The 25,642-nt window shown below is 48.6% G+C and overlaps 2 protein-coding genes across 2 annotated transcripts; one reads left to right on the forward strand and one right to left on the reverse strand.

Annotated features, from left to right (window-relative positions):
* Window positions 1-4: 4 nt before the first annotated feature.
* PRELID1 (PRELI domain containing 1) lies at window positions 5-3,396 on the forward strand. The gene is made up of 5 exons (XM_058546861.1): window positions 5-233; window positions 824-1,049; window positions 2,311-2,424; window positions 2,529-2,607; window positions 2,839-3,396. The coding sequence occupies exons 1-5, from the start codon at window positions 142-144 to the stop codon at window positions 2,985-2,987; spliced, it is 660 nt and encodes a 219-aa protein (XP_058402844.1). The 5' UTR covers window positions 5-141; the 3' UTR covers window positions 2,988-3,396.
* A 57-nt stretch (window positions 3,397-3,453) lies between these two features.
* Window positions 3,454-8,543, reverse strand: MXD3 (MAX dimerization protein 3). Its single transcript, XM_058546874.1, has 6 exons — window positions 8,027-8,543; window positions 7,672-7,777; window positions 6,967-6,996; window positions 6,724-6,838; window positions 4,232-4,415; window positions 3,454-4,157 (listed from the first exon to the last, which is right to left on the reverse strand). The coding sequence occupies exons 1-6, from the start codon at window positions 8,094-8,096 to the stop codon at window positions 4,042-4,044; spliced, it is 621 nt and encodes a 206-aa protein (XP_058402857.1). The 5' UTR covers window positions 8,097-8,543; the 3' UTR covers window positions 3,454-4,041.
* Between the last annotated feature and the right edge of the window lie 17,099 nt (window positions 8,544-25,642).

Below are 25,642 nucleotides of genomic sequence, written 5' to 3' on the forward strand. Positions count from 1 at the left end.
GTGGCTGGTTGGGCGCGGCGCAGTGGTGACTGAGCTGCGAGCCTGGCGGGCGTGCGCCGAGCCCCGGCCCGGCCTCCGCGTGCCCCCCGGGCTCCGCACCCCTGATGCTTCGCGGGTGTTGAGCCCGCCCCGGCTGGGACGATGGTGAAGTATTTCCTGGGCCAGAGCGTGCTCCGGAGTTCCTGGGACCAAGTGTTCGCTGCCTTTTGGCAGCGGTACCCGAATCCCTATAGGTACGTGGCCCTGGAGAGAGCAGCCCTCCCCCTCGCTGTTTGGAGTTCGAAGTGTGGGGCCAGGAAAGACTCGACATCGAGTCCGAGGTAGGGGATCGCCGGCACTGTGGCCGTCTGTAGGGCAAGAGGGACCCTATCCGGGAAGCGGCCGAGCCAGGCCTGCAAAGGTACTTGGAAGGAGGCTGGGCCTGGGCGGTGGTTTACTTGAGGCCCTAGTCTAAGGTTCTCTCATCTCTGGGTGGTGAGACTGGAAGAGCCGGCGGCACAGGAGTTGGGAGGGACCTTGGGGTTGGAAATCCTGGCGCTTGCCTAGTCCTCTGCCTGTGGCGCTCTCCGGTGGTGCAATAAATCATGAGGCCCAGCCCTGCTGGATGGCCCAGGAATCCAGGTCAGCGAGGGGGCAGGAGTTGGAATTTGCCCTAGGATAGGCTCAAGGGCTTCGAGTTCAGGTCTGAGCCACAGCACAGATCACTCTGCAAGTTTAGGGGAAGGCATGGCCATTTTGGGCTGGGGGGCTCCAGATGGGAACCCCAACAGGCCGTCTCTCAGGGGCAGGCTCCCGAGGGTCACCTTCACTCTGACACCTGCAGCAAACATGTCTTGACGGAAGACATAGTGCACCGGGAGGTGACCCCTGACCAGAAGCTCCTGTCCCGGCGACTCCTGACCAAGACCAACAGGATGCCCCGCTGGGCAGAGCGACTGTTTCCTGCCAATGTTGCTCACTCGGTGTACATCCTGGAGGATTCTATTGTGGACCCACAGAACCAGACCATGACCACCTTCACCTGGAACATCAACCACGCACGGCTGATGGTGAGACCCTCCTTGGTCCCCCCCAAAAGTAGAGAGCTCCAGTACATGTGGCTAGGGAGGCACGAGGGAGCTTCTATGGTCTGAGGCAGAGCTGGGTTACTGAGGAATGATGGCTCTAGAGTACAGATTCTAATGATCTTTTCAGCTGGCTACCCTCTCTTGACCTCTCTTTTAACCCATTTCATACAGTGGGCGGGGTACCTGTTTTACAGAGTTGTTGCGGGTAGTAAATGCAGGGCATTCACACTGTTCCTGGCACATGTATAGGTTGGGCCTACAGGAGTGATGCTGAGAAAGGGAGGCAGTGGTTTTCAACCAGCAGTCCACCAAGCCATAAGGGTGCCTTGGATGTGCCTGAGAGTGAGAGAGGACCTGGGGCCCTTGCCTCACGTTGGCTAGAGAAGTTGCACTTTTATCTGTCTTATATAATGGGTTTTATATAATGGGTTTTTTCCTGAGAATTTGGGGAAAAGAGGTTCCACATACCTTTGATCTCTTGCCTTTCAAAAAACTTGAAAGCCTACAGTTCAAAGAACATTCTACAGTATCTTCTCACATGTGAATACCCTGAAAGCTTTCAGAGAATGCTCATTCTCTTTTTCAGCTAATCTGTTACTCCCTATTGTGCAAAGAAGGAAGTGAGCTTCAGAGAGGGGTAGTGTCCTATGAGGTCACAGAGTGAGTAGGCACGTTAATACTCTGCCCCAGAGTTATCTGAAGGCCTCCCAGCTGACTATCCTAAGGGCATTACCTCTGTTCTGTAAATTACCAAGATAGCCATCCAGTTGTGAGAATGTCTTTCAATCCAGCTATGAGACACGTTTTAAGTGTTTCTCTTGAAAGTAGTGGTTCACACTCCTCTCATAATGAGAGCTGTGAGGATTGCCAGATTTCCGTTTTTATTTGGACTGCCAGGGAGCTCAAGAGCTGCGATAGGTGGAAGGCAGGCTAACAACACTGCACATGTCTAGACATAACGGTACAAAACAAAATCCAGGGCCAGGGTGGAGCTGGAAGGCCCTCTGCCTTCCACGTGCCTTTTAGTTTGAAGGGTCAGAGGAGAGGTTTTAGAGAACAAAATGACCTATTTTATGTTCTTACTCTTTTCCTGAAACGCAGCTTGGGGATGCAATAAGGGAAAGGAATGGATTTTCATTTTTTTGCTTTCTCTCGTGAAAAGAGACAGGGGATCAAATTTATATGCAAGTTGGCAAAGTGAAAGACTGCCACATGATTGTGGTTGGCCCGACTCCCTGCACAGGTGGTGGAGGAACGATGTGTTTACTGTGTGAACTCTGATAACAGTGGCTGGACCGAAATCCGCCGGGAAGCCTGGGTCTCCTCTGGCTTATTTGGCGTCTCCAGAGCTGTCCAGGTGAGCAGCGTTGTGGGGGTGCTGGGGCTCTGGCATTTGGCAGAGAGGCTGGGCTGGGGGTCAGTGGGCAGCTCTGAATCCTTTCCCTTCCCACATTTTGCCAGGAATTTGGTCTTGCCCGGTTCAAAAGCAACGTGACCAAGACTATGAAAGGTTTTGAATACATCTTGGCCAAGCTGCAAGGTGAGTTCTCTGGGCACAGGCAGAGGCTGGGGTCAAGTCCTAGCTGCCCTGACTGGTGTGGAGCGTGGGGCTGTCACTACCAACTCTTAAGCCTGGGGTGCCTCATCTGTACCTTGGGGCAAACACTGCCTTTCCAGTGGGGCCCGGCCCACAGGAGGTAAATGTCGCGGGGGGTGACTAGGTGGGTCTTTGTGGCGTCCTCTGAAGCCAGCCCCTTGCCCTTTGCTGCAGGTGAGGCTCCTTCCAAATCTCTTGTTGAGACAGCCAAGGAAGCCAAGGAGAAGGCAAAGGAGACAGCACTGGCAGCTACAGAGAAGGCCAAGGACCTTGCCAGCAAGGCAGCCACCAAGAAGCAGCAGCAGCAACAGCAATTCGTGTAGGCAGCCCAGGCCCTGGGGCGGCGGCCCATCAGACTACCAGGCTCAGGTCCCTCTGCTCTCTCCCCTCGTACTTGATGATTAAAAGGCAACTTCCAGCTCTCTCTACTGTCTGGGTGGTGGGCTGGGGATGGGGTATCCTGTTAGGCATCTACAGTGCACCAGGCACATTATCCATATCTGAGCCGGGCCTGCTCATTCTCACGTTGGGCAGCTGAGGACAGAGGCACAGAGAGGTGCAGTGACCTGCTCAGGGTCACAGACAGCATGTGGGTTACGTGGTCATAAATGCTAGACTGTACGCTCCACGAGAGCAAGACCTGTGTTTTGTTCTCTGCTGTGTCTAGGTACTGGAACAAGATCTAGCACATAACAGGCACTGAATAAATATCTGTTGAGTTCAGTTAGCCCAGCTCTGAAGTCAGAAAGCTTTGGTTCGAATCTTGACTCCACTGTTTCCTGGCTTTGGACCTTAGGCTAGTCACATCACTCAGCCTCAGTGCCCCTGCAAAGTGGGGACAGACGGCCTCCCAAGCTGTGGGGATTAAAGGGGCCCCACCTGTCACGGTCAACAGTATTAGTGGTGGCTATTGATTGCACTTCCTCTTTTCCAGTTTGTCTGTGGCTGGGAGTTTCCCCATTTTCATCAGGCAAAACCATGGACAGGAAGTTAAGAAAGAGGCTTTTAATGAAAATACTGTACAGTATCTGTGGGGCAAAGGCCAGTGGCCCTTGTCTAGGAAGGAATGTGAAGGCCCAAGAGGCTTCCTGCCCCCATGGGGACGGCAGAGCCAAGTGCTACAAAAGACGCCTAGAAGGGCAGTGCAGGCCCAAGCTGCCTGCCCTGCAGGGCTCAGGGGGGACCCAGGCACCCCTCCCAGGAGGGCCTGCCAGCAGCCAGCAGCAGAGTGGGGAGAGCTCCTGTTCTCACACAAGGGTCCTTTTAGTCCATTCCAACAGGAGGTGACTCCGAGCAGCCCTTGAGGCTTGAGGAGGCTCCTGCCTGGCAGAGCGGAGGGTAGTCTGAGGGCAGAGGCCCGCTCTGGGGCGGCGAGGGTCATAGCCAGGTGCCGCCACAGTGTGAGTAGCTGTGCTCCTGGCCGGCGGTGAAGCCCCGCAGCAGCTCAGCCTCGCCCCCAAACACCAGGCTCTCCACGTCCACCTCCAGCTCCTCTGCACAGCAAGAACGCCAGTCAGGAGGTCTCACCCGCACGGCCCACGTGACCCCTCCGTTTCAGGGCACTCACCTTGGTCTGAGTCAGAGCGCTCGGAGGAGAGGCCTGAAGAGTCCAGGCTGTCTGCCCGCAGCCGCTCCCGCTCGCCCGGCCCTGCCAGCCCCCGGAGCTGCTCCAGCTGCTGCTGCAGGCTCTGCTGCTTGCTGCGCAGCTTCTCCTTGAGCCGCTGGGCCCGCTGCTCCTGCTCCTCCAGCTTCTGCAGATCCCAAAGGAGCAAGGGGCTGGGGTCAGCTGCCTGGAGGCTCAACACGCAGCAGCGGGCCATGACCACTTGGTGACTCTGCCTGCTCCAGACAAGGGGCTCCCTAAATCTGGGTCCCAGAGGGTTGCTCCCACATCCTCCAGGAAGCCTCTGAGTTCTGTCTAGAAGGGTGGGGGAGGGAGGGCAGGACAATCTCACAGGCCTTGGGGCCTAGTCAAGTGATGTGAGGGGGGCATGTGCTGATGGCAGGCAACAGGGATCAGGGGACTGTGACTGGTGAGTGTACAGCTCAAGGAGGTGGTCATCTCCAGGTTCCAGCCAATTACTGCCACATGGAAACAGGCGCAGTGCTGCCAGATCTCCCAATTTCTTTAAGAGAAGCTTGAAAGTCCGATTTTTTTCATGTGAAATGTCGTGGTTTTTTTGTTTTTTTTTTTAATTTATTTTTCCCCAAAGCCCCAGTAGATAGTTGTATGTCATAGCTGCACATCCTTCTAGTTCCTGTCTGTGGGATGCAGCCTCAGCATGGCCGGAGAAGTGGCGCATCAGTGCGCGCCCAGGATCCGAATCCAGGCCACCAGTAGCGGAGCGCACGCACTTAACCACTAAGCCACGGGGCCGGCCCTCAAATGTCCTTTTAAGTGCTGCCAACTAATTTAATTTTTAGAAAACGACAGACCACAGGCTACCAGTTTGTAACTCCTGGTCAAGACCGTCCCAGGACCCTAAGGCTTCATTCAGTATTAATCTCTTCCTTCCCACTCCCACCTCCACTGAGCTCTGCCAGCCCTGCCATCCCTGACTTCCAGGGATGGAGGGCCAAGGGCCCTCCAGCGGAGCCCTTGGTGGGCAGAAGCCTGCATTCAGCCAACAAGGGGAGAAGTGGGTGAGGGGGCATTTGGACTGGGTGTAGAAGAATGAGTAAGAGCTGCCCAGGCAGGGATGGGGAAGGAAGACACATCCAGGCAGAGGGAAACTGGGAAGAGCATAGAGAATTAAGCGTTCTGGTGGGGAATGGGGGGAGATGAGACCAAAAAAGCAGGCCAGTGGCAAGGCCTGAGTTGTGAGGGGCCTTGGGTTTCACAGGAAGTAAGGAACTGAGACGGTCCTGTCAGGAGCCATGGAAGGTTTTCAGCAGGAGACAGACCTGCACAGATCTTGTGCTGCAAAGAATATTCTGGGGCAAGGTGGAGGACAGCCTGGTATAGGCAAAACAGGAAGCAGGGAGTCCAGGAGAGGGGTGATGGGGCTTCAAGGAAGGAGTAATCCCCAGGTCCTGCCCACGGGCCAGCCAGCACCTGAGGGGCATCTCATCCTCCAAGAACCAGGCCAGGCAAGCTCCACGTGAGAAACTGGGGCCCGCCACCCGGCCAGGGTTTCATTCAGCCACAATGAGGGGAATGCAGGCACCCATCGGGCAGTGGGACAGTTCCCACACCTGATTTATTTGCTGCGTGGTACGTGGATCTGTCTCTGCCACGGTCCTGGTACTGGCAGAGCGGGTGCTCAATAAATACTTGTTGAAGGAAAGAATGCAAGTCAGGAGACCTGGGCCTGCGTTCTGAATCTGCCTCTCCTCAGCTGTAGTACCTGGTCGTTAGCCCGGATGTGCCCCCGTTTGTCCCTCTGTCAAAAGGGCCAGGAGGGCAGGAAAAGGCCTGTATTGGTCCCAAGGCGCTTCTAGTCCCCACGCTGGGACTGCCGGGGCTTGAGTCAGCACACCCCACCCCTGTCCACCAGGGGTCGCTGAGATCAGCCCAGGCAGGGCAAGGGTCCTGCGAGGACAGGTGACTGGCATCCTCTCAGTCCTTTCCCCTCCTGGCCACTGGAGCTGCCTCCCAAAGTGGCACCAGAACAGATCACCCAGAACAGGAGGCCTTGAAGGATGGGGGAGAGGTAGAGCAAGGACCAGCCCTCTGCAGTCAGAGGGACCCTCACACATGACCCATCACAGAATCTTTTCAACAGCCATGCCCCCCACACAGAAGAGGAAGTGAAGTCCCGAGAGGCTAAGTGACTGGCCCAGGGTCTCACAGTTGGGATGGAAGTAACAAGAGCTGTAATAACAACAGTGAATGCTTATTGGGTGAACTCACTTAAGCCTCAGAACAATCCTCTGAATTATTTTCTGCTTTTCTTCCTATTTAACAAATTTGGAAACCAAAAGCATATAGAACTGTCCCATGTCACCCAGTTGGGCTGTGACCTCAAGCCTCTCTCCCCAGTTCCACCCAGCCCCTCCCTACTTCTACGCGTCACCGTCCTGGCAAGCTGGCCGCAGGATGCAGGGTCAGCTCCTTACCTGGATGTGCATCCTGGCACGGCGCAGAAGGCTCAGCGTGGTGTAGCGGGCACAGTCAGCCCCCAGGGGCATCTGCTGCTTCAGCTGCTCCAGGCACCGCTTCAGCTGGGCCCTCCTGCAGAGGAAGGGGTCTGGAGGGCAGTGCCAGCCCTGCCTTGCTGGCCAGAGGGACAGCAGGGAAGGGAAGGTCAGAGGGAGGCAGTTCCTGGGACCTGGTGCTGTCAGGGCAGGGCTGGGACTCACCTGCGCTTCTCCAGTTCGTTGTGCACAGACCTGCCAATGCCAGGGAGGATGCGGTGAGGGGGCGTTAGCTACTACCCACACCCTCAGTCCCAGGGTTTCCAGGGGCTCAAAATCCACCACAGATGTCTGTCTCAACTAGCCCAGTGTGGGGACCTTGTGCTGGCCTTGGTCACCTGAGTCCCCAGGCAGAGGCAGAGACACACAGGGGGCCAAATACTGAGAGAGTCCTGCCCAGGTGGCTCTGGGGTCCAAATGAGGGCCCCCACCAGCAGTCAGGAAGGAATTCCTGGACAGAGGTGACAGTTGAGCTGTGCCCAGCAACACAAGTTACTCAAAGCAGGTAGTGGAGGAAGAGGCATTCAAATTGCGGGGAACAGCATGTGCAAAAAAGGCTGAGACGAGGAGCGAAAAGGATTGGAAACCTGTGGGGGAAAGCAAGTGGTTTATGTGGAGTGTAGGGGTGAATAGAGGCGGGACCCAGAACTGTCTTGCTCACAGTTCCTGACACATCAAGAAATAGTCCTTGAAGGAATGGAAAAGCGTGTGTTTAGAGGGTGGGGAGATGGCAGGAGGGGTCTGAATGCCTCCAGAGCAGGGTACCTGGCCTAGAAGATGTAAGCAACAAGGAGGAAGTGGGCAGAGGAGGGGCCTGATGAGAGACGGCGCCCATCCCCCCTACTCCCCGCCGCCCCCAGCCCTCCTCACCGCCCACTGTCCAGAGCGCCAGGAGCTTGGGAGGGTCGCTTCCTCCTCCTGTGGACGGGGCCCGGACTGCGGTGCGGGCACAGGGACGCGTAGCCATGCTCCGCCTCTGCCAGAGAGAGCCCCCGCCCGCGTCAGGCTGGGGCTGATCCCAGCGGGCGCCCCTGGCACAGCGCGGTCAGGGAGGGGCTTTTGGCGCGAGGGCCATTTCCCCAACCCCTCCCAGGCCGACTGCCCGCGGACCCCTCTCGAGTGGAGACCCCTAAGGCCATGCATCCTTCAAGTTGGGATCCAAGTCCAGCCCAGGCCGGTGTCAGTGAGGTCGCCGCCTGGAGTCCAGCCAAGGGTTCTTCCTCACCTCTCTCGCGGCGCTCCAGGAACTCGGCCGCCTGCAGCAGGACCTGGATGTTGCTAGCCACGGGTTCCATGTCGGCGACAGCTGGCGCCGGGCGGGCCTGGGGTGCTGGCGGGAGGAGCGGCTGCACCACTTTTGTTACAATGTAACTGACACGGTGCAACAAACACAAGCGCCCGGCCCCGCCCCCAGGGCGCCCCGCCCCCGGGACGGCCCAGCTCTGAGCCCCGCCCCTCTGGAATACGCCGGGGAACCGCAGCCCACCCTCCGCGAGCCTTCCGGCTCGTCCCCTCGGACTCCTGCGGGACTGGGACGGGCGCCGGCTCCAGGCCTGGCCCTTGGGTGAACCCCTGGGCTGGCTGGTGCTGCGTCTTGCCCTCTCTGCTCAGCGACCCCGTGCTGGTTTCTTGGAGTCTCTGGGCCTCAGTTCCCAGCCCCGTACGGATGGGGAGGGCAGGGTACAAGAGTGGTGCTTTGGGGTCCCCCGGTCCCTGGGAGGCCCCTGGCTCCGGCGCTGCACGTGGGCCCCGCGGGGGCGGAGCGGGCGGGCGCCCTAGCCCATTTGCCCGCTGCCGCCTGCGGCTCGCTGTCGTCACCCTCGGGGCGGGGCCAGGCAGCCTCTGAGGCACTACTGGCTGCGCGCGGCCCCGCCCTCTCCCGCTGCTGGTCAACACGTTCGGGCGGGAAAAGGAGCAGGTTTCAAATTTGAAAACCTGGGCGGTGGGGGCGGGGTTGAGCGGGGAACGTGGCCGCAGTGCGCAGGCGCTGGGGGAGGGGGGCGCGGGTCCGGCTCGCGCTCCGGGGTCTGTCCCCTCGCCTGCCTGCCATCTGCCCCCGAAGGCCCCCGCTGGGCCTCAGCTTCCTGTTGTGGCGAATGGGAATAGTCTCCTGCCTCCTCCTCCTCATCTGCAGGGAAGCTATTGTTCGAAAACGGCAGTAGGGGACCAGCTCCCCAAGCCATCCGTACCCTGGAAGCACGCAAACTGGCTGGCTAGAGAGACCTGGGTTCTGGAGTCAACAGAGTCGGGTTCCTCTCCTGTCACCGCTGCTCTCAGCCGTGTGACTTGGGAAGTGATCTCCCTCCTGTAAACTGGAGAAGCTGCGACAGCGTTGTAGAAGGATCGGAACCCAGGCCTATGCCCTGCCCAGGACGTAGGAGCTGCTCATCTCTCAGGCCGGTACGACCAGACGCAGACATCCTCCCACAGAGCCCCTGGTTGCCTTAGAGTCCACGAGCCCTTCCTTAACGTGACTTTCGAGCCTCCCGAAGGAGTAGCTGCAGTGACTTCTAGGGGCAGCGCCAGCAGGTGTGGCCACACCTGCGGGGACAGTGATAGTCTAAGGGTGGAGACAGGAAGATAAAAGCAGCTGTTATAGGGTGAGCATTACTGCCAGGCTGGGGCTGAGTCTGTGACTGGGAAATGGAGAGGAGGGAGAAGGAGGGACTAGATCCTTTATAGAGACAGTGCTGGGTAAACACACGGCACACGACAGTTAGCCCTCAGTTTCTTGCAAAGAACCTTGAGGTTTCTCTAAGAGTCAATCCCAGAGGAATCACTGACATGCTCAGCCAAGAACTGCTGCCCAGGACCATCCACCCATTCACCTAACCATTCACTCATGAAAGATTTGCTGAGCACTTACTGGACCCCAGGGACTGTGCTGGAGTACAGAGAATAAAACAATGGGCAAAAGCAGACAGGTTTCCTACCTTTGTGGAGCTTGCAGGTGAGGAGAGACACGGAAATAGTAATCACACAATAGAGTTGCAGCTTTGACAGGTCTTCACAGGAAAAGACACAAGGTGAGTGCATATCCTAAGGAGCATTTGACCTAATCAGGGAGGTCAGAAAAGGTTTTTCTGGGGAAATGGATGAATAGGTGTTACCTATATAGGAGGGATGTACAAGAATTCCAGACACAGAAAGAGCAGGTGCAAAGGCCCTGAGGCTGAAAGGAATATATGCAGACTGAAAGAAGGCCAAGGTGGCTAGCACAGAGAGAACAAAGAGTGTGGTGCAGACTGATGCTGGAGAGGCTGGCAGGGTCCAGAACAGGCTGATGGGTTCCCCAAACCCTCACCCCCAAACAGTTATGTCTGAAGGAAGGAATCACAAGGCTTGTGAATGAATTTCCAATTTTATTTCACTAAAGTCAGCCCCCACACAGTGCAGACACAAACCTTCTGGTCAGACATCTGGGACCTAAGTGGCCTGGCCTTGGGGTGGGAGTAGGATCAGGGGGAGGGATTCTGAAGGAGGAGAGTTCCCAGCAGAGTAAGGGACTGGAGGTTATGGAAGTGAGGCAGGTGCTGAAGGGGGGCTGGAGTGACCACCTCATCTTAGGAGCCTCAGGTAAGATTCGAGCTAGGGAACAACATGGAGGCCAAAGTCAGCTTGGCCTCGGGCCCCCATGAATATAGGTCAGGGCCACTGGCCAGGAGGACAGGAAACAATACCTCCCAGGGAGCAGGGTGAATAGGGAGAGGGGGGTTCCTGCCCCAAGCCCTTGGATGCCCCTCTGGGCACCTTTGAGGAAATGCTAGTGCTAGTGGCAACTGGAGAAGGACTGAGCAGAGGACCTGGGTGCTCCTGCCCCCTCAGCAGTGACTGGTCTTAGAACCTCTGTCCCAGACTCCCAGGTCCAGCCTGAACCCTGGAGCCCTGTGGGCTCCCCAGCCCTCAGCCTGGCCTGCCCAAAGTAATGTGGCTATGCTGCCTGCGCTTCAGTGCAATTTCTGTCGGGCAGTAGTGTCCTCTGAGCTCCAAGGGACAGAGCCTACATCTGTGCCCTGGGTGAGAGGCGGGAAGGGGACTGCAGGGGCCCCAGCCCCAGGCTCACCATCTTCTCCCGCCCTATGGAGAGGATGCAGGAGATGGGTTCTGCTGTCCCGCCAGAACCTGTCCCCCCTTTCACCTTCTTCCTTACAGGTGACAATGGCAGTCGGAGGGAAGGGGGGAGGTGGGGCAGTATTGGAGCTGGGGCCTGGCTCAGATCCTTGACTCCTGCCCAGCCCTCTTCCTGGGCTCCCTGCCCCCAAGCTCTCCCCTTCACTCAGCCTCCTGTCTTCCCAGAGAGTAGCACTCCTGAGTCACGGAGCTAACCAGGTCACATCCCTGCCGAGAGCCCCACCTGGGCTCCCCTTGCCCTCAGGACAAAGTTCAAGCTAGGCTGCGCCCCTCCTTTTGCCACGGCCGGTGACATGCCATGCCCTTACCCATCTCCCTGCCTCTGCCATCTTGGCTTAAATATCACTTTCTCCAGGGCCTCCCTCCTTTAGGGCATCCTCCCAAAACAGCGGTGCAGCTGTGTCCCTCAGGGTCAGCCTCTTCCACCTGACTATGACCGCATGACAGAGGAAGCCAGTGCTGAGAAAGAGGCTTGGCTGAGCCATGGGGAGGGGGTGGGGGCTTTGGTGTGCCTGGGTCTCCAGGCCCACAGGAGGCTGGTGGTGTAGCAGTCAGCAGACCCCCAAGTTGGAGGCCACTGCTGGAATGCCACCCCCAGGCTGTCAGGGGCAACACGGCACAATGATTGACAGAGTCGGGGGGGGCCAGCTGGTCCCTCACTTGATATTGCAGGGGAATAGACCATGAGGCAGGCCTGGCTAGACTACGTCTCAGAAGTGGCTGACAGTCCCAGTTACCCTGGGTGGGGCCACCCGGGAGAGGCCTCTGTAGGACCTGTAGTATGTCTTTTTTTTTATTCCTGATATAAGTGGTTTGTTTCTCTCTGTCTCTGTCTCTCTCTCTCCTTGATAAGTCTTGCTAGGAGTTTATCAATTTTATTAATCTTTTCAAAGAACCAACTTTGGATTTAATTTGCTCCTTTATTCCCAGCTGCATAAGGTGAGTATGTAGATAATTCATTTTATTCCCTTCTTCTTTTCTGCACATTGCTTTAACTGCATCCCGCAAACTGTGATGTGTTATGGTTTTGTTTTGTTTTTCATTTAGAAAGAGATATTTTCAAATTCCCTTCTGATTTTTTCTTTGATCTGAGACCTATGGATAAGTTGAAGTGTGTTCTTTAGTTTCCAAATATTTGGGAATTTTCTGGATATCTTTTTGTTATTGGTTTGTAATTTAATTCTGTTGTGGTCAGGGAATATACTCTTATGATTTTGACCATTTGAAATTTATCAAGGCTTGTATGGTCCAGTTTATGATCTATCTTGATGAATGTTCCATAAGCACATGTAAATAAACACATCCTCTAGTTGTTATGTGTAGTGTTCTTAAAATGTCAGTTGGATTAAGTTGGTTGATTGTGTTGTAAAAAAAATTTTTATATCCTTACTGATTTTTTTTGTCTACTTGTATCAGTTACTGGGAGACAAGTGTTAAAATCTCCAACTGTAATTGTGGAATTATCCTATTTATCTCTTCGGTTCTGTCACATTTTACTTTATATATTATGAAACTCTATTATTGGGTGCATATACATTTATGATTGTTATATCTTCTTAATGACTTAATTCTTTTAGCATTGTGAAAAATCCCTCTTTATCTTTGGCAATCTCTTTTTCTTTAAGACTATTTTGAAATTAAATAATCACAGCAGGTTTCTGTTGATTAGTGTTTTGCTGGTTTGTTTTTTTCCCGTATTTTTACTTTTAACCTATCAGTGTCTAATATTTAACATGTTTTTCTTGCAAACAGTATATGGTTGGGGGTTTTTCCTTTTGTGGTCTGATAATCTCTGCCTTTGAATTGTATTTAATAAAATTACTTTGGTATGGTTGGGTTTAAGGTCTATCATCTTGATTTTTATTTTGTATTTGTCTCATCTGTCCTTTTGCCTTTTTTCCTCTTTTTCTGGCTTCTTTTGAATTATTTGAGTCTTTATTAGTATTCCATTGTACATCCACAATTGGCTTCTTATCTGTACCTCTTTTAAGTGGTCCTTTAAGTGATTCCTTTAAGAATTATAGTATATGTCTTTATTACAGTCTACTTTGAATTAATATTATAGCATTTATAATATATGATATATTATAACATCTTCCTATACACCATTGTGCTCCTATTACTCCCTACCATCCTTTTTACTACTCTTGTTAAATATTTTACTTCTACATATATTATAAATCCTAAAACACACTGCCATAATTTTTCTTTAAATAGCCAACTGAATTTCAAAAATTAAGAATAAATAGTCTTTTCTATTTCACCGCACGTTTACCGTTTCCAGCATTCCTTGTTCCGTCCTGTAGTGCTTTCATCTGGTATCATTTCCCTTCAGCCTGAGGAACTGGATATAGGATTCGAGGTTGAGAGCCTTTCAGCACTTTAATTATGTCGCTCATTTGCCTTCTGACTGACATTGTTTTCCTAAGTCAGCTGGAGTTCTCGTCATTTTCCTCTGTATGTAATGTGTCTTTTTCCTCCGTCTACTTTTAGTATTTTCTCTTTGACTTTGGTTTTCACGTTGTTACTCCTGACTGGCCAAGGTCCCTGGTAAACAAAGCTGTCTCCCAGGTGAGAGCAAAGGCCAGGCCGTGCAACTCCTGGGCTGCTTTCCTTTGTATTCATCTCCTGGGGTGTTCTGAGCTTCTGGGAAATTTTTCAGTCCTTATTTCTTCAAATATTTTTTCCTGCCCTATTCTCTTTCTATTTCCTCTCTTACTCTGACCCCAGTTTCATGTATGCTTCCCAGTTTGATAATGTCTCCTGAGTAACTGACACTGCTAATGTTCTCAGGGGTTTTGTTTGTTTTTTTACCTCTCTCTGCTTTAGTGTGGGTAATTTCAATTTACCTGTCTTCAAGTTCACTTATTCTTTCTTCTATAGCGTCCAGTTTGATGTTTAGCTCATCCATTGTAGTTTTTATTTCAGCTTTTATATTTTTCAAAATACAAAATTTGAATTTCCATTTGGTTCATTTTTTAAAGTTTTTTATCCCTATCCCGGAATATCTCATTACCCCATATATTAATTTCCTGGGGCTGCCATAACAAAGCATTATAAACTGTGTGGCTTAAAACAGCAGGAATTTATTCTCTCATAGTTCTGGAGGCTAGAAGTCCAAAATCCAGGTGTGGGCAGGGTTGGTTCCTTCTGTAGGAGAATATATTGCACACCTCTATCCTCACTTCTGGTGGTTGCCAGCAATCTGTGGCATTCTTTGACTTGAGACATATCACTTCAATCTCTACCTTCATCTTTACAAGGCATTCTCCCCTGTGTCTCTCTGTGTTCAAATTTCCCTCTTCTTATAAGGACATCAGTCACTGGATTAGGGCTCACTCTAATATGACCTAATTTTACTTAACTAATTACATCTGTAATGACCCTATTTCCAAATTAGGTCACATTCTGAGGTTCTGGGTGCATACGAATTTTTGAAGGACACTATTCAACTCATTATACCCCTTCTCTATCCCAATTATTATCTTTTCCCATTAATTATTTTATATGTTTGTAACAGTTGTTTAATGTCCTTGTCTGCTAACTCTAATGACTTGATTTTTTATGGGACTTCTTTTATTGACTGTGTTTTCTCTTGATTATAAAGTACATTTTCTTGCTTCATCTCATGTATTATAATTTTTTCTTGATTCTAGAATATAAAAGTGAGGAAAAATATAATGGAGTATAATTATATCAAAGTATTTTGTTTTGTTTGTTTATTTTCCTGAGAGTACAAGTCCTTATCTGTCTGGCATTTAGAGTAAGGGGCTTATCATTCAGATTCCTCTAGAGCTGAGCTTTGTGAGGAGTTTAGCAAACTCTACAGCTAGAGGGAATACAATCCACCTGAGACCACCCTCATTTCTGACACCAACTGCAAGTTTGGGGAGATTCCCAAAACCACTGTCAGGGATGACAATTTGCTAGGACTCACAGAACCCACTCAAAGCTATTATACTCACTGTATATACTGTATTATACAGTTTATTGCAGGGAAAGCATACAGATTAAGATCAGCCAAGGGGAGAAGCTCATGAGTCTGGGGAAGTATGAGATGCAAGACTTCTGTTCCCTCTCCCCATGCAGTCAGGACATGTTACTTTCCTGGTATCAATGCGTGACAATACACATGGAGTATTGCCAACCAGGGAGGCTACTCTGAGCCTCAGTTTCCAGTTTGGGGCTCCATTATGTAGGCATGATTGATTGATTGGTGGCTCATGTGGTGGATCTCAGTCTGCAGGTCATCTGATATCACATGACCCAAAGCCCCACCCTAAATCACTTTGCTGGTCTTGCTGGTGTGGTCAGCCCCCACCCTAAATCACATTGTTACCCCCTAGCTGGTCTAAGTCCCCTGGGCAAAGAAAGATTATCTCCCAGGAGGTGAGGGCAACAGCCAGACCTCTTCTGGGGCAAAGTTAAATTCTTTAGGACACAGGCTACTCCTTGCCTTTGGTCAAGACTCTTACAGCCAAATGATCATGTTGCCTAACATTTGGAGGGGCCAGTGCAGGAGTAGTGATAGATTTAAAGAAACAGCTCATCCATCCTATAAAGCCAGGACATACATTATACATTTTCGTATTTTTGTACTAATTTAATTATTCATTTTCTACCTTGTATTTTATGATAAATTTGTGCAGAACTATTTAAGCATAGAAATTAGCTGATGGTTAGGTAAATCCAGGTCTTCCTCAGGCCAGTCATTTTTCCATCTGTTTTACTTGCCGAGGAGGCTTAACTCAATTTCCCAATACATTTGACTATCAATATCAGTATTATAACAAGGCCAGTGTTACACCCTATCGCAGTGTGGCAGAAGATGTGTCCTGAAAACCTCTGGCACCTTACCAGTGTCCCCCCAGCCATCAACAGTTAGTCCAGTCCATCATCACGTTGTGTGACTGAGATGTCTCCCAGAGTGATGCATTCCGGTTTGCAGACTTCCACTCAATTTTTTTTGGTTCCGAAAGCAGGAGTGGTCTCAGTGACATATGACTTCACCCTTTCAGCCACCTGCTGTAACTGAGCTAAGAGACAATAACATCTCGCTCTGGGCCTCTCTCGAGGCACCAGTGTGATATCGGATTTCTCTTATCGCGTAAACCATTTATTCATTCCTTTACCCTCAGCTACCATTACTCTTCCTCTCCATTTATACCCTAACTTTTCCACCTTTGGAAGGGATGTTAGGTTCAGCCACTGTGCTGGTCCGGATTGCCAGCAGCAATACTAGTCTAGCACGTGCCCCCCTCAGGCCACTCCCATTCCTGTGGGGTTACCTGGGTGCAGAACTGTGCGCTGTCCCAACCACAAAGCAGTATTGCTGCATTTGCTGCCAGCCCGGTCAGGGTGAAGACACAACCCATCCCATCAGACCCTTGGGGATTCTGACATAAAGGCTTAAAGGATTAGTTACAGTTTCTCACTTAGGGATCATCTCTGCTTCCGGCCCCCGCAGTTGCAGCCCTGGGACTACTGCAGCAGGTAGGACAAAGGAGTCGAGGTGATGTGGGGCAGAAAGAAAAAAGTATAGTTATACCAGCTTCCTTCCCACCCTCTCTTCCCCAAATCCCTCCCAAAAAGCAGAGGAATATATCTAGTGGGAACCTTTGGCCCCCTCGTGTTGAGTGTGAGCACAGACTCATGAAGGTGTGTAAGCCAGCCCTTCATGCCTTTATTTCCCCGTTTTAGACAAAAAATCTTGCCTGTTCCAATTCTCCATCAAACCATGACTCTGAGAATAATATCTCTCTGCCCATCATTGCACATTAATGAGCTGTAAAATGTGTTCCTTGGTCTGAAGATATGTGACCTGGCAGTCCAAATTGTTCTAGTACCTTCTGTTCCAGTCCTTTTATTGTACCCTAAGCATTTGCATCTACCACAGGGTGAGCTAAACCCAGTCCAGGGTAACCATATATTCCTGTCAGGACCCATCTGTACCCCACCCCAGGGTTTACCGGCATCAGTCTGACTTGCCAGCTACCGTGGGGGCCATCCCTGGGGAGTCTGCCCACAGCCATCCGCAGTCTCTGTCTCGCCTGTTGGCAGACACAGCAGTTCTTGCTGGCATCTTGTTGGAGTCAGAGGTGCAAGCAGAATTTGTCCAAACTCAGCCCATCTCTGCACTGCTGCAGCCCCCACCATCCATTCATTTCCTGGACCCAGGTGGCCACCTCAAGTGAGCACACCAGAATGTCCACTCACCGGTTCCAATCACCTTCCGATCCTGGATGGGGGTTCTTGTGATGGTCACACACATGTCCTACTTTAATGCACCCCTCAAATTCCCGTAGCCATTTCCATAGGGCTGTGTCCTATATGGACATCCCACTAATAGGCCAGTTTTCCATTACTCTCTGCCTGACCATATGGCCAGGCCATTGGCCACTGCCCATGAGTTGGTAAAAACCCAAACATGGGGCAAACAGCATGCAATTCAGTCCACTAAGCTGATTTGTTTTGACCTTCTTCCATCAGAGTGGCTGCCTTCAAACAGGAGCTGTCCGTTCACCATGGAACTGTCCACAAACCACGCAGCTCTTTGTTGGTCAATGGAGAGCGGTTCATAGGGCACTGCCCAAGTGGCCCAGTGGCCATAGGATCCAGCAGCTCCTCAGGGTAAAAGAGGCTCCCTGCTCATGAGTTCCTCCTCGCATTCTCCTGGTAGCTTGTTCTTATACAAACCATTTCCATTTCATGATGGAACACTACTGGGCATCAATGCCCTCCCCATTAGAGCATTTCTCCAACATCACCCAAGGCATTGTGGGCATTTCAGTTTTCAAGATTATTTTATGTCCTTCAGTCATAGGACATTTCAATTAATGTCCAATAGCAAGCTAGTTAGTAATTGTCTCAAGTGGAAATTTTCTGGTCCCAAATCCCAGCAGTTGCCACTAGGTGCCACTCACAGGCTTTTGCCATATGCTCCAGTCTGGCTGTGGTATAGCTAATTAACAATTTGTGTGGGCTCCTGCAATCTCACTGGTTCCTGTTTAGCATGTCCAGTCAATACTGGCGGAAGGGTAGGTTTCCATGCCTTCTGTCTTACAATGCTAGGTAGGGGAAGCTTTCCCCTGTCAGAGGCAATGTCCTTCCCCATAATACATCCAGGTAAAGGAGACGCAACCACTTCACATAAAGTCTGTCCAAACCTTCCAGTTTTCATCCAGACTTTCTTTATCCAGTCAACCACTGCATTCCCATATCCTTCCAATCTGGCTGTAGCACCTGTTAGGACTCATCAAACAGGGTTTGGAATCACAGTGAATGGGGGGCCCATATCAAGGAGTCCCAGAAAAGCCTCTTTTGCATCCTCTGACCATTTTACCCACTCAAGTTCAAGTGGCCACGGGTCCTCAGCGGGGGTCGGTCCTTCTCTTGATTATATTGCAGGACTATTGCCCAGGCCACTGGAGGTCCGACTTCTCATAGCCATCTTTGCCTTCCAGCTGTTTAAATTCCTCCAGAGGGGGGTGAATAAAGCAGACTTGTTTAGGGCCCTTCACTATTGGGAGACCAGCAGGGGCTCGCATCAGTCCACAAACTTGCAAGAGTTTATGACCTCTGTTTTGACCTGCCTTATTCATCCCATTTCTTTTTTTTTTTTTTTTAATTGATGTTTTAATGGTTTCTAACATTGTGAAATTTTGGGTTGTACATTTTTGTTTGTCCATCACCCCATATATGACTCCCTTCACCCCTTGTGCCCACCCCCCACCCCCACTGCCCGGGTAACCACAGTACAGTTTTCTCTGTCCATGTGTTGGTTTATATTCCACATATGAGTGAGATCATACAGTGTTTGTCTTTCTCTTTCTGGCTTATTTCACTTAACATAATACGCTCCAGGCCCATCCATGTTGTTGCAAATGGGACGATTTTGTCTTTTTTTATGGCTGAGTAGTATTCCATTGTATATATATACCACATTTTCTTAATCCAATCGTCAGTCGAGGGACACTCAGGTTGCTTCCACTTCTTGGCTATGGTGAATAATGCTGCAATGAACATAGGGGTGCATAAGCCTCTTTGGATTGTTGATTTCAGGTGCGTTGGATAGATTCCCAGTAGTGGGATGGCTGGATCATAGGGCATCTCTATTTTTAATTCTTTGAGGAATCTCCATACCGTTTTCCATAGAGGCTGCACCAATTTGCATTCCCACCAGCTGTGTATGAGGGTTCCTGTTTCTCCACATCCTCTCCAACATTTGTTGTTTTTTGTCTTGGTGATTATAGCCATTCTAACGGGCGTGAGGTGGTATCTTAGTGTTGTTTTGATTTGCATTTCCCTGATGATTAGTGATGTTGAGCATCTTTTCATGTGCCTATTGGCCATCTGTATATCTTCCTTGGAGAAGTGTCTGTTCATTTCCTCTGCCCATTTTTTGATCGGGTTGTTTGTTTTTTTGTTGTTCAATTGTGTGAGTTCTTTATATATTATGGAGATCAACCCCTTGTCAGATGTATGTTTTGCAAATATTCTCTCCCAGCTGGTTGGTTGTTTGTTCATCTTGATTCCGGTTTCATTTGCCTTATAAAAGCTCTTTAATCTGATAAAGTCCCACTTGTTTATTTTTTCTTTAGTTTCTCTAGTCTGGGTAGGCATGTCATCCAAAAAGATTCCTTTAAAACCAATGTCAAATAGTGTGTTGCCTATATTTTCTTCTATGAGTTTTATAGTTTCAGGTCTCACCTTCAGGTCTTTGATCCATTTTGAGTTAATTTTTGTGAATGGCGATAGCACATGGTCCACTTTCATTCTTTTGCATGTGGCTGTCCAGTTTTCCCAACACCATTTATTGAAGAGACTTTCCTTTCTCCATTGCATGTTCTTAGCACCTTTGTCGAAAATTAGCTGTCCGTATATGTGTGGTTTTATTTCTGGGCTTTCAATTCTGTTCCATTGATCTGTGTGTCTGTTTTTGTACCAGTACCATGCTGTTTTGATTACTATTGCTTTGTAGTATGTTTTGAAGTCAGGAATTGTGATGCCTCCTGCTTTGTTCTTTTTCTTTAGGATTTCTTTAGCTATTCGGGGTCTTTTGTTGCTCCATATAAATTTTAGTATTCTTTTTTCTATTTCTGTGAAGAATGTCATTGGGATTCTGATTGGGATTGCATTGAATCTGTAGATTGCTTTAGGTAATATAGACATTTTAACTATGTTTATTCTTCCAATCCACGTGCATGGGATATCTTTCCATTTCTTTATGTCATCATGGATTTCCCTCAATAATGTCTTGTAGTTCTCATTGTATAGGTCTTTCACCTCCTTGGTAAGATTTATTCCTAGGTATTTTATTCTTTTTGATGCAATTGTAAATGGTATTATCTTTTTGAGCTCTCTTTCTGTTAGTTCATTATTAGCATATAGAAATGCAACTGATTTTTGTAGATTGATTTTGTACCCTGCAACTTTGCTGTAGTTGTTGATTGTTTCTAACAGTTTTCCACAGATTCTTTAGGGTTTTCTATATATACAATCATGTCATCTGCAAATAGTGAGAGTTTCACTTCTTCGTTACCTATTTGGATTCCTTTTATTCCTTTTTCTTGCCTAATTGCTCTGGCCAAGACCTCCAGTACTATGTTGAACAGGAGTGGTGAGAGTGGGCAGCCCTGCCTCGTTCCTGTTCTCAGAGGAATGGCTTTCAGTCTTTCCCCGTTGAGTATGATGTTAGCTGTGGGTTTGTCATATATGGCCTTTATTATGTTGAGGTACTTTCCTTCTATTCCCATTTTATTGAGAGTTTTTATCATAAACGGATGTTGTATCTTGTCAAATGCCTTCTCTGCATCTATTGAGACGATCATGTGGTTTTTATTCTTTGTTTTGTTGATGTGATGTATCACGTTGATTGATTTGTGGATGTTGAACCATCCCTGCGTCTCTGGTATAAATTCCACTTGATCATGCTGTATGATCTTTTTGATATATTGTTGTATTCGGTTTGCCAATATTTTGTTGAGGATTTTTGCATCAATGTTCATCAGCGATATTGGCCTGTAATTTTCTTTCTTTGTATTGTCTTTGTCTGGTTTTGGTATCAGGGTGATGTTGGCCTCATAGAATGATTCAGGAAGTGTTCCATCTTCCTCTATTTTTTGGAATAGTTTGAGGAGGATGGGTATTAAATCTTCTTTGAATGTTTGGTAAAATTCACTGGAGAAGCCATCTGGTCCTGGACTTTTATTTTTTGGGAGGTTTTTGATTACTATTTCAATCTCTTTACTTGTTATTGGTCTATTCAGAGTCTCCATTTCTTCTTGGTTCAATTTTGGGAGGTTGTATAAGTCTAAGAATGTATCCATTTCTTCTAGATTGTCCAATTTGTTGGCATATAATTTCTCATAGTATTCTCTTATAATCCTCTGTATTTCCATGGTATCCGTTGTAATTTCTCCTCTTTCATTTCTAATTTTATTTACTTGAGCCTTTTCTCTTTTTTTCTTAGTAAGCCTGGCTAAGGGTTTGTCTATTTTGTTTATCTTCTCGAAGAACCAACTCTTTGTTTCATTAATCCTTTCTACTGTTTTTTTGGTCTCAATATCATTTATTTCTGCTCTGATTTTTATTATTTCTCTCCTTCTGCTGGCTTTGGGCTTTGTTTGTTCTTCTTTTTCTAGTTCTGTTAGGTGTAATTTAAGGTTGCCTATTAGGGCTTTTTCTTGTTTGTTAAGGTGGGCTTGTATCGCTATGAGTTTCCCTCTCAGGACCGCTTTTGCTGCATCCCATATGGTTTGATATGGCATGTTATCATTTTCGTTTGTTTCCAGATAGTTTTTGATTTCTCCTTTAATTTCATCAATGATCCATTGGTTGTTCAGTAGCATGTTGTTTAATCTCCACATTTTTGTCACTTTCCCAGTTTTTTTTTCCTGGTTCATTTCCAGTTTCATAGCCTTATGGTCTGAAAAGATGCTTGTTATGATTTCAATCTTCTTAAATTTATTGAGGCTTGCTTTGTTTCCCAACATATGGTCTATCCTAGAGAATGTTCCATGCGCGCTTGAGAAGAATGTGTAGTCAGCTGTTTTTGGGTGGAGTGCTCTGTATATGTCTACTAGGTCCATCTCGTCCAGTTTTTCATTTAAGTCTAATATTTCTTTATTAACTTTTTGTCTGGATGATCTATCCATTGCTGTAAGTGGGGTGTTAAGATCCCCTACTATTATTGTGTTGTTGTTGATTTCTCCTTTTAGGTTTGTTAATAGTTGTTTTATGTACATTGGTGCTCCTATGTTGGGTGCATATATATTTATAAGTGATATGTCTTCTTGATGGAGTGTCCCTTTTATCATTATATATTTCCCTTCTTTGTCTTTCTTAACCTGTTTTATCTTGAAGTCTACTTTGTCTGATATGAGTATGGCAACACCTGCTTTCTTTTGTTTGCCATTAGCTTGGAGTATTGTCTTCCATCCTTTCACTCTGAGCCTGTGCTTGTCTTTAGTGCTAAGATGTGTTTCCTGAAGGCAGCATATTGTTGGGTCTTGCTTTTTAATCCATCCTGCCACTCTGTATCTTTTGATTGGAGAGTTCAATCCATTTACATTTAGGGTAATTATTGAAATATGAGGGCTGAATGTTGCTGTTTTGTCACTTATTTTCTAGTTCTTTTGCATTTCCTTTGTTTCTTGTCCCATTTGTTTTGGACTGCCAATTCAGTTTGGTTGTTCTGTCTTATGATTCTTCTGGTTTTCTCTTTGTTTATCATATGTGGTTTTAATTTGATTATTTGTTTAGTGGTTACCTTGAGGTTTGGGCAAAAAATCTTGTGTATGAGATAGTCCATTATCTGATAGCCTCCTATTTCCTTATACTAAGTCAATTCAGTCACTTTCCTCTTCCCCTTCTAAGTTGCTCTTGTTATACCTTATTCTATCTTGTGTTGTGGCTGTGTGTTTACAGTGATGAGGTTAAATTTATTTTTGGTGAGTTTCTTCCTTTGATCTTTGAGTTTAGTATTTAAGTGGTTGCTAACCTATTCCGGTAAAGATCTACTATTTCTCTGATTTTGTCTACCTACTTTTCTCCTTACTCCAAGCTTTGTGTTCCCTTTCTCTTCTTTTTTTCAGGCCTGAGGGCCTTCTTGAGTATTTCTTGTAGTGGGGGTCTTGTGGCCATGAACTCCCTTAGCTTTTGTTTATCTGGGAGAGTTACTATTTCTCCATCATATTTGAAGGATATTTTTGCTGGATAGAGTATTCTTGGCTGAAAGTTTTTGTCTTTTAGTATTTTGAATATATCATTCCAGTCTCTTCTAGCCTGAAAAGTTTCTGTTGAGAAATCCGCTGAGAGCCTGATGGGAGTTCCTTTGTACGTTATTTTTTGTTTTTGTCTAGCTGCCCTTAATATTGTTTCTTTGTCGTTGACCCTGGCTAGCCTTACCACTAGGTGTCGTGGTGAAGGCCTTTGTCTGTTAATATATATAGGCGTCCTGTTGGCTTCGCTTACTGGTATTTCCTGCTCCTTCCCCAGATTTGGGAAATTTTCAGCTATTATTTCCTTGAATAGGCTCTCTGTTCCTCTTTCCCTCTCCTGTCCCTCAGGAATACCTATAATTCTTATGTTACATTTTCTAATAGAATCAGATATTTCTCGGAGTCTTTCTTCATTTCTTTTTAGTCTTAGTTCTCTCTCTTCTTCCATCTGGAGTATATCTGTATTCCTATCCTCTAAAGTACTAATTCTTTCCTCCATATTGTCAGCTCTGTTCCTTAAAGATTCCAGATTCTCCTTTATCTCCTCCATTGTGTTCTTCATCTCCATCAGCACTGATTGGTTTTTCTTTATGATTTCAATCTCTTTTGTGAAGAAACTCCTAATCTCATTTAATTGTTTGTCTGTGTTGTCTCGTATTTCGTTGAGTGTTTTTATGATAGCTATTTTGAGATCTCTGTCATTTAGTTTATGGATTTCTGTGTCTTCGGGGTTCATTTCTGGGTGCTTGTCATTTTGTTTCTGGTCTGGTGATTTCATATATTTTTGCACTGTGGTTCCTGTGTTGGTTTTGATTTTCCTCATCCTGGAAGTCTCTGGTTGCAATTTCCACCTGCCGCCACTGTCTGGTGGTAAAGGGCTGTGTAGTCTAAGCCCCCTGCGCTCTGCCCCAGTTTTTCTGCTGCGATCCGCAGTTTTTTTTTTTTTTTCCCCACTGCGATCCACGGGTCCAGTCCAGTTTGTTCAGGTCTGCCTCGGATCGCTAGGTCTGGTCGAGCTGCAGACTCCGGGTTGCGGGGCGGGGGGAGCTCTCTCTTTTGCCCTCTGGGTCCCTGACGTGGGAGGCTTCTCGTTTGCCCCTCTTTATCCGCTCTCTGGGGTGCTCAGATGTTGATGGTAGCCCTGTGGCTCCTCTGAGCCCTCTGTGCGGGAGTTTCCCACTGGCTGAGAGAGCCCGAAGAGCTACAGTTTCCCGCCGAGGGCCGCCCCTCCCCCCTCTCTGGGAGCCGCGCGGACCGGGAGGACCGGGATCGCTGATCTGATGGGGAGGGAGCGGAGTTCTCCTTACCTCTCCCCACTTCCTCCGGGGGCTCAGCACGTTCCGCTCTCAGATGTGCGGCAGTGTGGATCCCTCCGTTCTAGGTTTTCACTGTCTGGGATTCCGTTGTTGGTCTGTGGCTGTTGTTTTTGTTGTATCTTGTGGGGGAAGAATTCACGGAAAAGCTCACTCCGCCATGATGCTGACGTCACCCTCATCCCATTTCTTAATAATCATTTAAAGATTTCCATGCTGCAATGAGTCCCATGACTTTCCCTCTGTTTTTCCTCACTTTCTTGTGATTCATGCCAACTGTCTTCGCTGTTTGTTGTTTCAGCATCACTTTTCCCTTCGAGAGTGGCCCTGAGACTAGTTGCTGTAGCTCAGACCAGCTGTAATCCAGGCTTGGCCCAATCTCAAGATCTGCCTCAACACTCTCTTTGGCTTTCATTTTAGCTATTACTGATCACATAATCAAGGGATGGCATATTTTGCTTGTTTCTTGTTACTTTGCATTTCTTCATGCATCCAGTGAACCAACTCCTCTGGAGTTGGATCTGTCATTTCTATTTTTTTTTTTAATTTTTATTTATTTTATTTTTTCCCCCAAAGCCCCAGTAGATAGTTGTATGTCATAGTTGCACAGCCTTCTAGTTGCTGTTTGTGGGACACGGCCTCAGCATGGCTGGAGAAGCGGTGCGTCGGTGCCCACCCGGGATCTGAACCCGGGCCACCAGCAGTGGAGCACACGCACTTAACCACTAAGCCACGGGGCCGGCCCATGGATCTGTCATTTCTAAATCTCATTACTGACTTGCCTCCAGTACCTGATGGCACCGTGGCTGCAGTTCCATAACATGGTGAACCCATGACCCTCCAGAAATCAAAGCTTCATCATACCCCACCTCTCATCCAATTCCTAGAGATTGTGAACGACTCACCTGAGAGCACGCCTTCATACTCAAACCAAGCAATCCGGAGCCCACACCCTCACCACCTCACTTATTGGGCCCTTACACTCTGGGCCAGTCTCCCCCTGACCTGATCACCCCAGAGCCAGGTACCAGACAACTTGGGATGGCCCCTACATCCCAGAGCCCTCTGAAATGATTCAAACTAGCCAATTCTGAGACACTTAGCCTGCCTTGCCATTCCTTCCCATGGAAACCACAATAAAGGCTCCTGCCCACGTTTTCCCCTCTCCCTCTGCCT

This window comes from Diceros bicornis, chromosome 1 (assembly GCF_020826845.1).
Source record: "Diceros bicornis minor isolate mBicDic1 chromosome 1, mDicBic1.mat.cur, whole genome shotgun sequence".
NCBI classification, from domain to species: domain Eukaryota; kingdom Metazoa; phylum Chordata; class Mammalia; order Perissodactyla; family Rhinocerotidae; genus Diceros; species Diceros bicornis.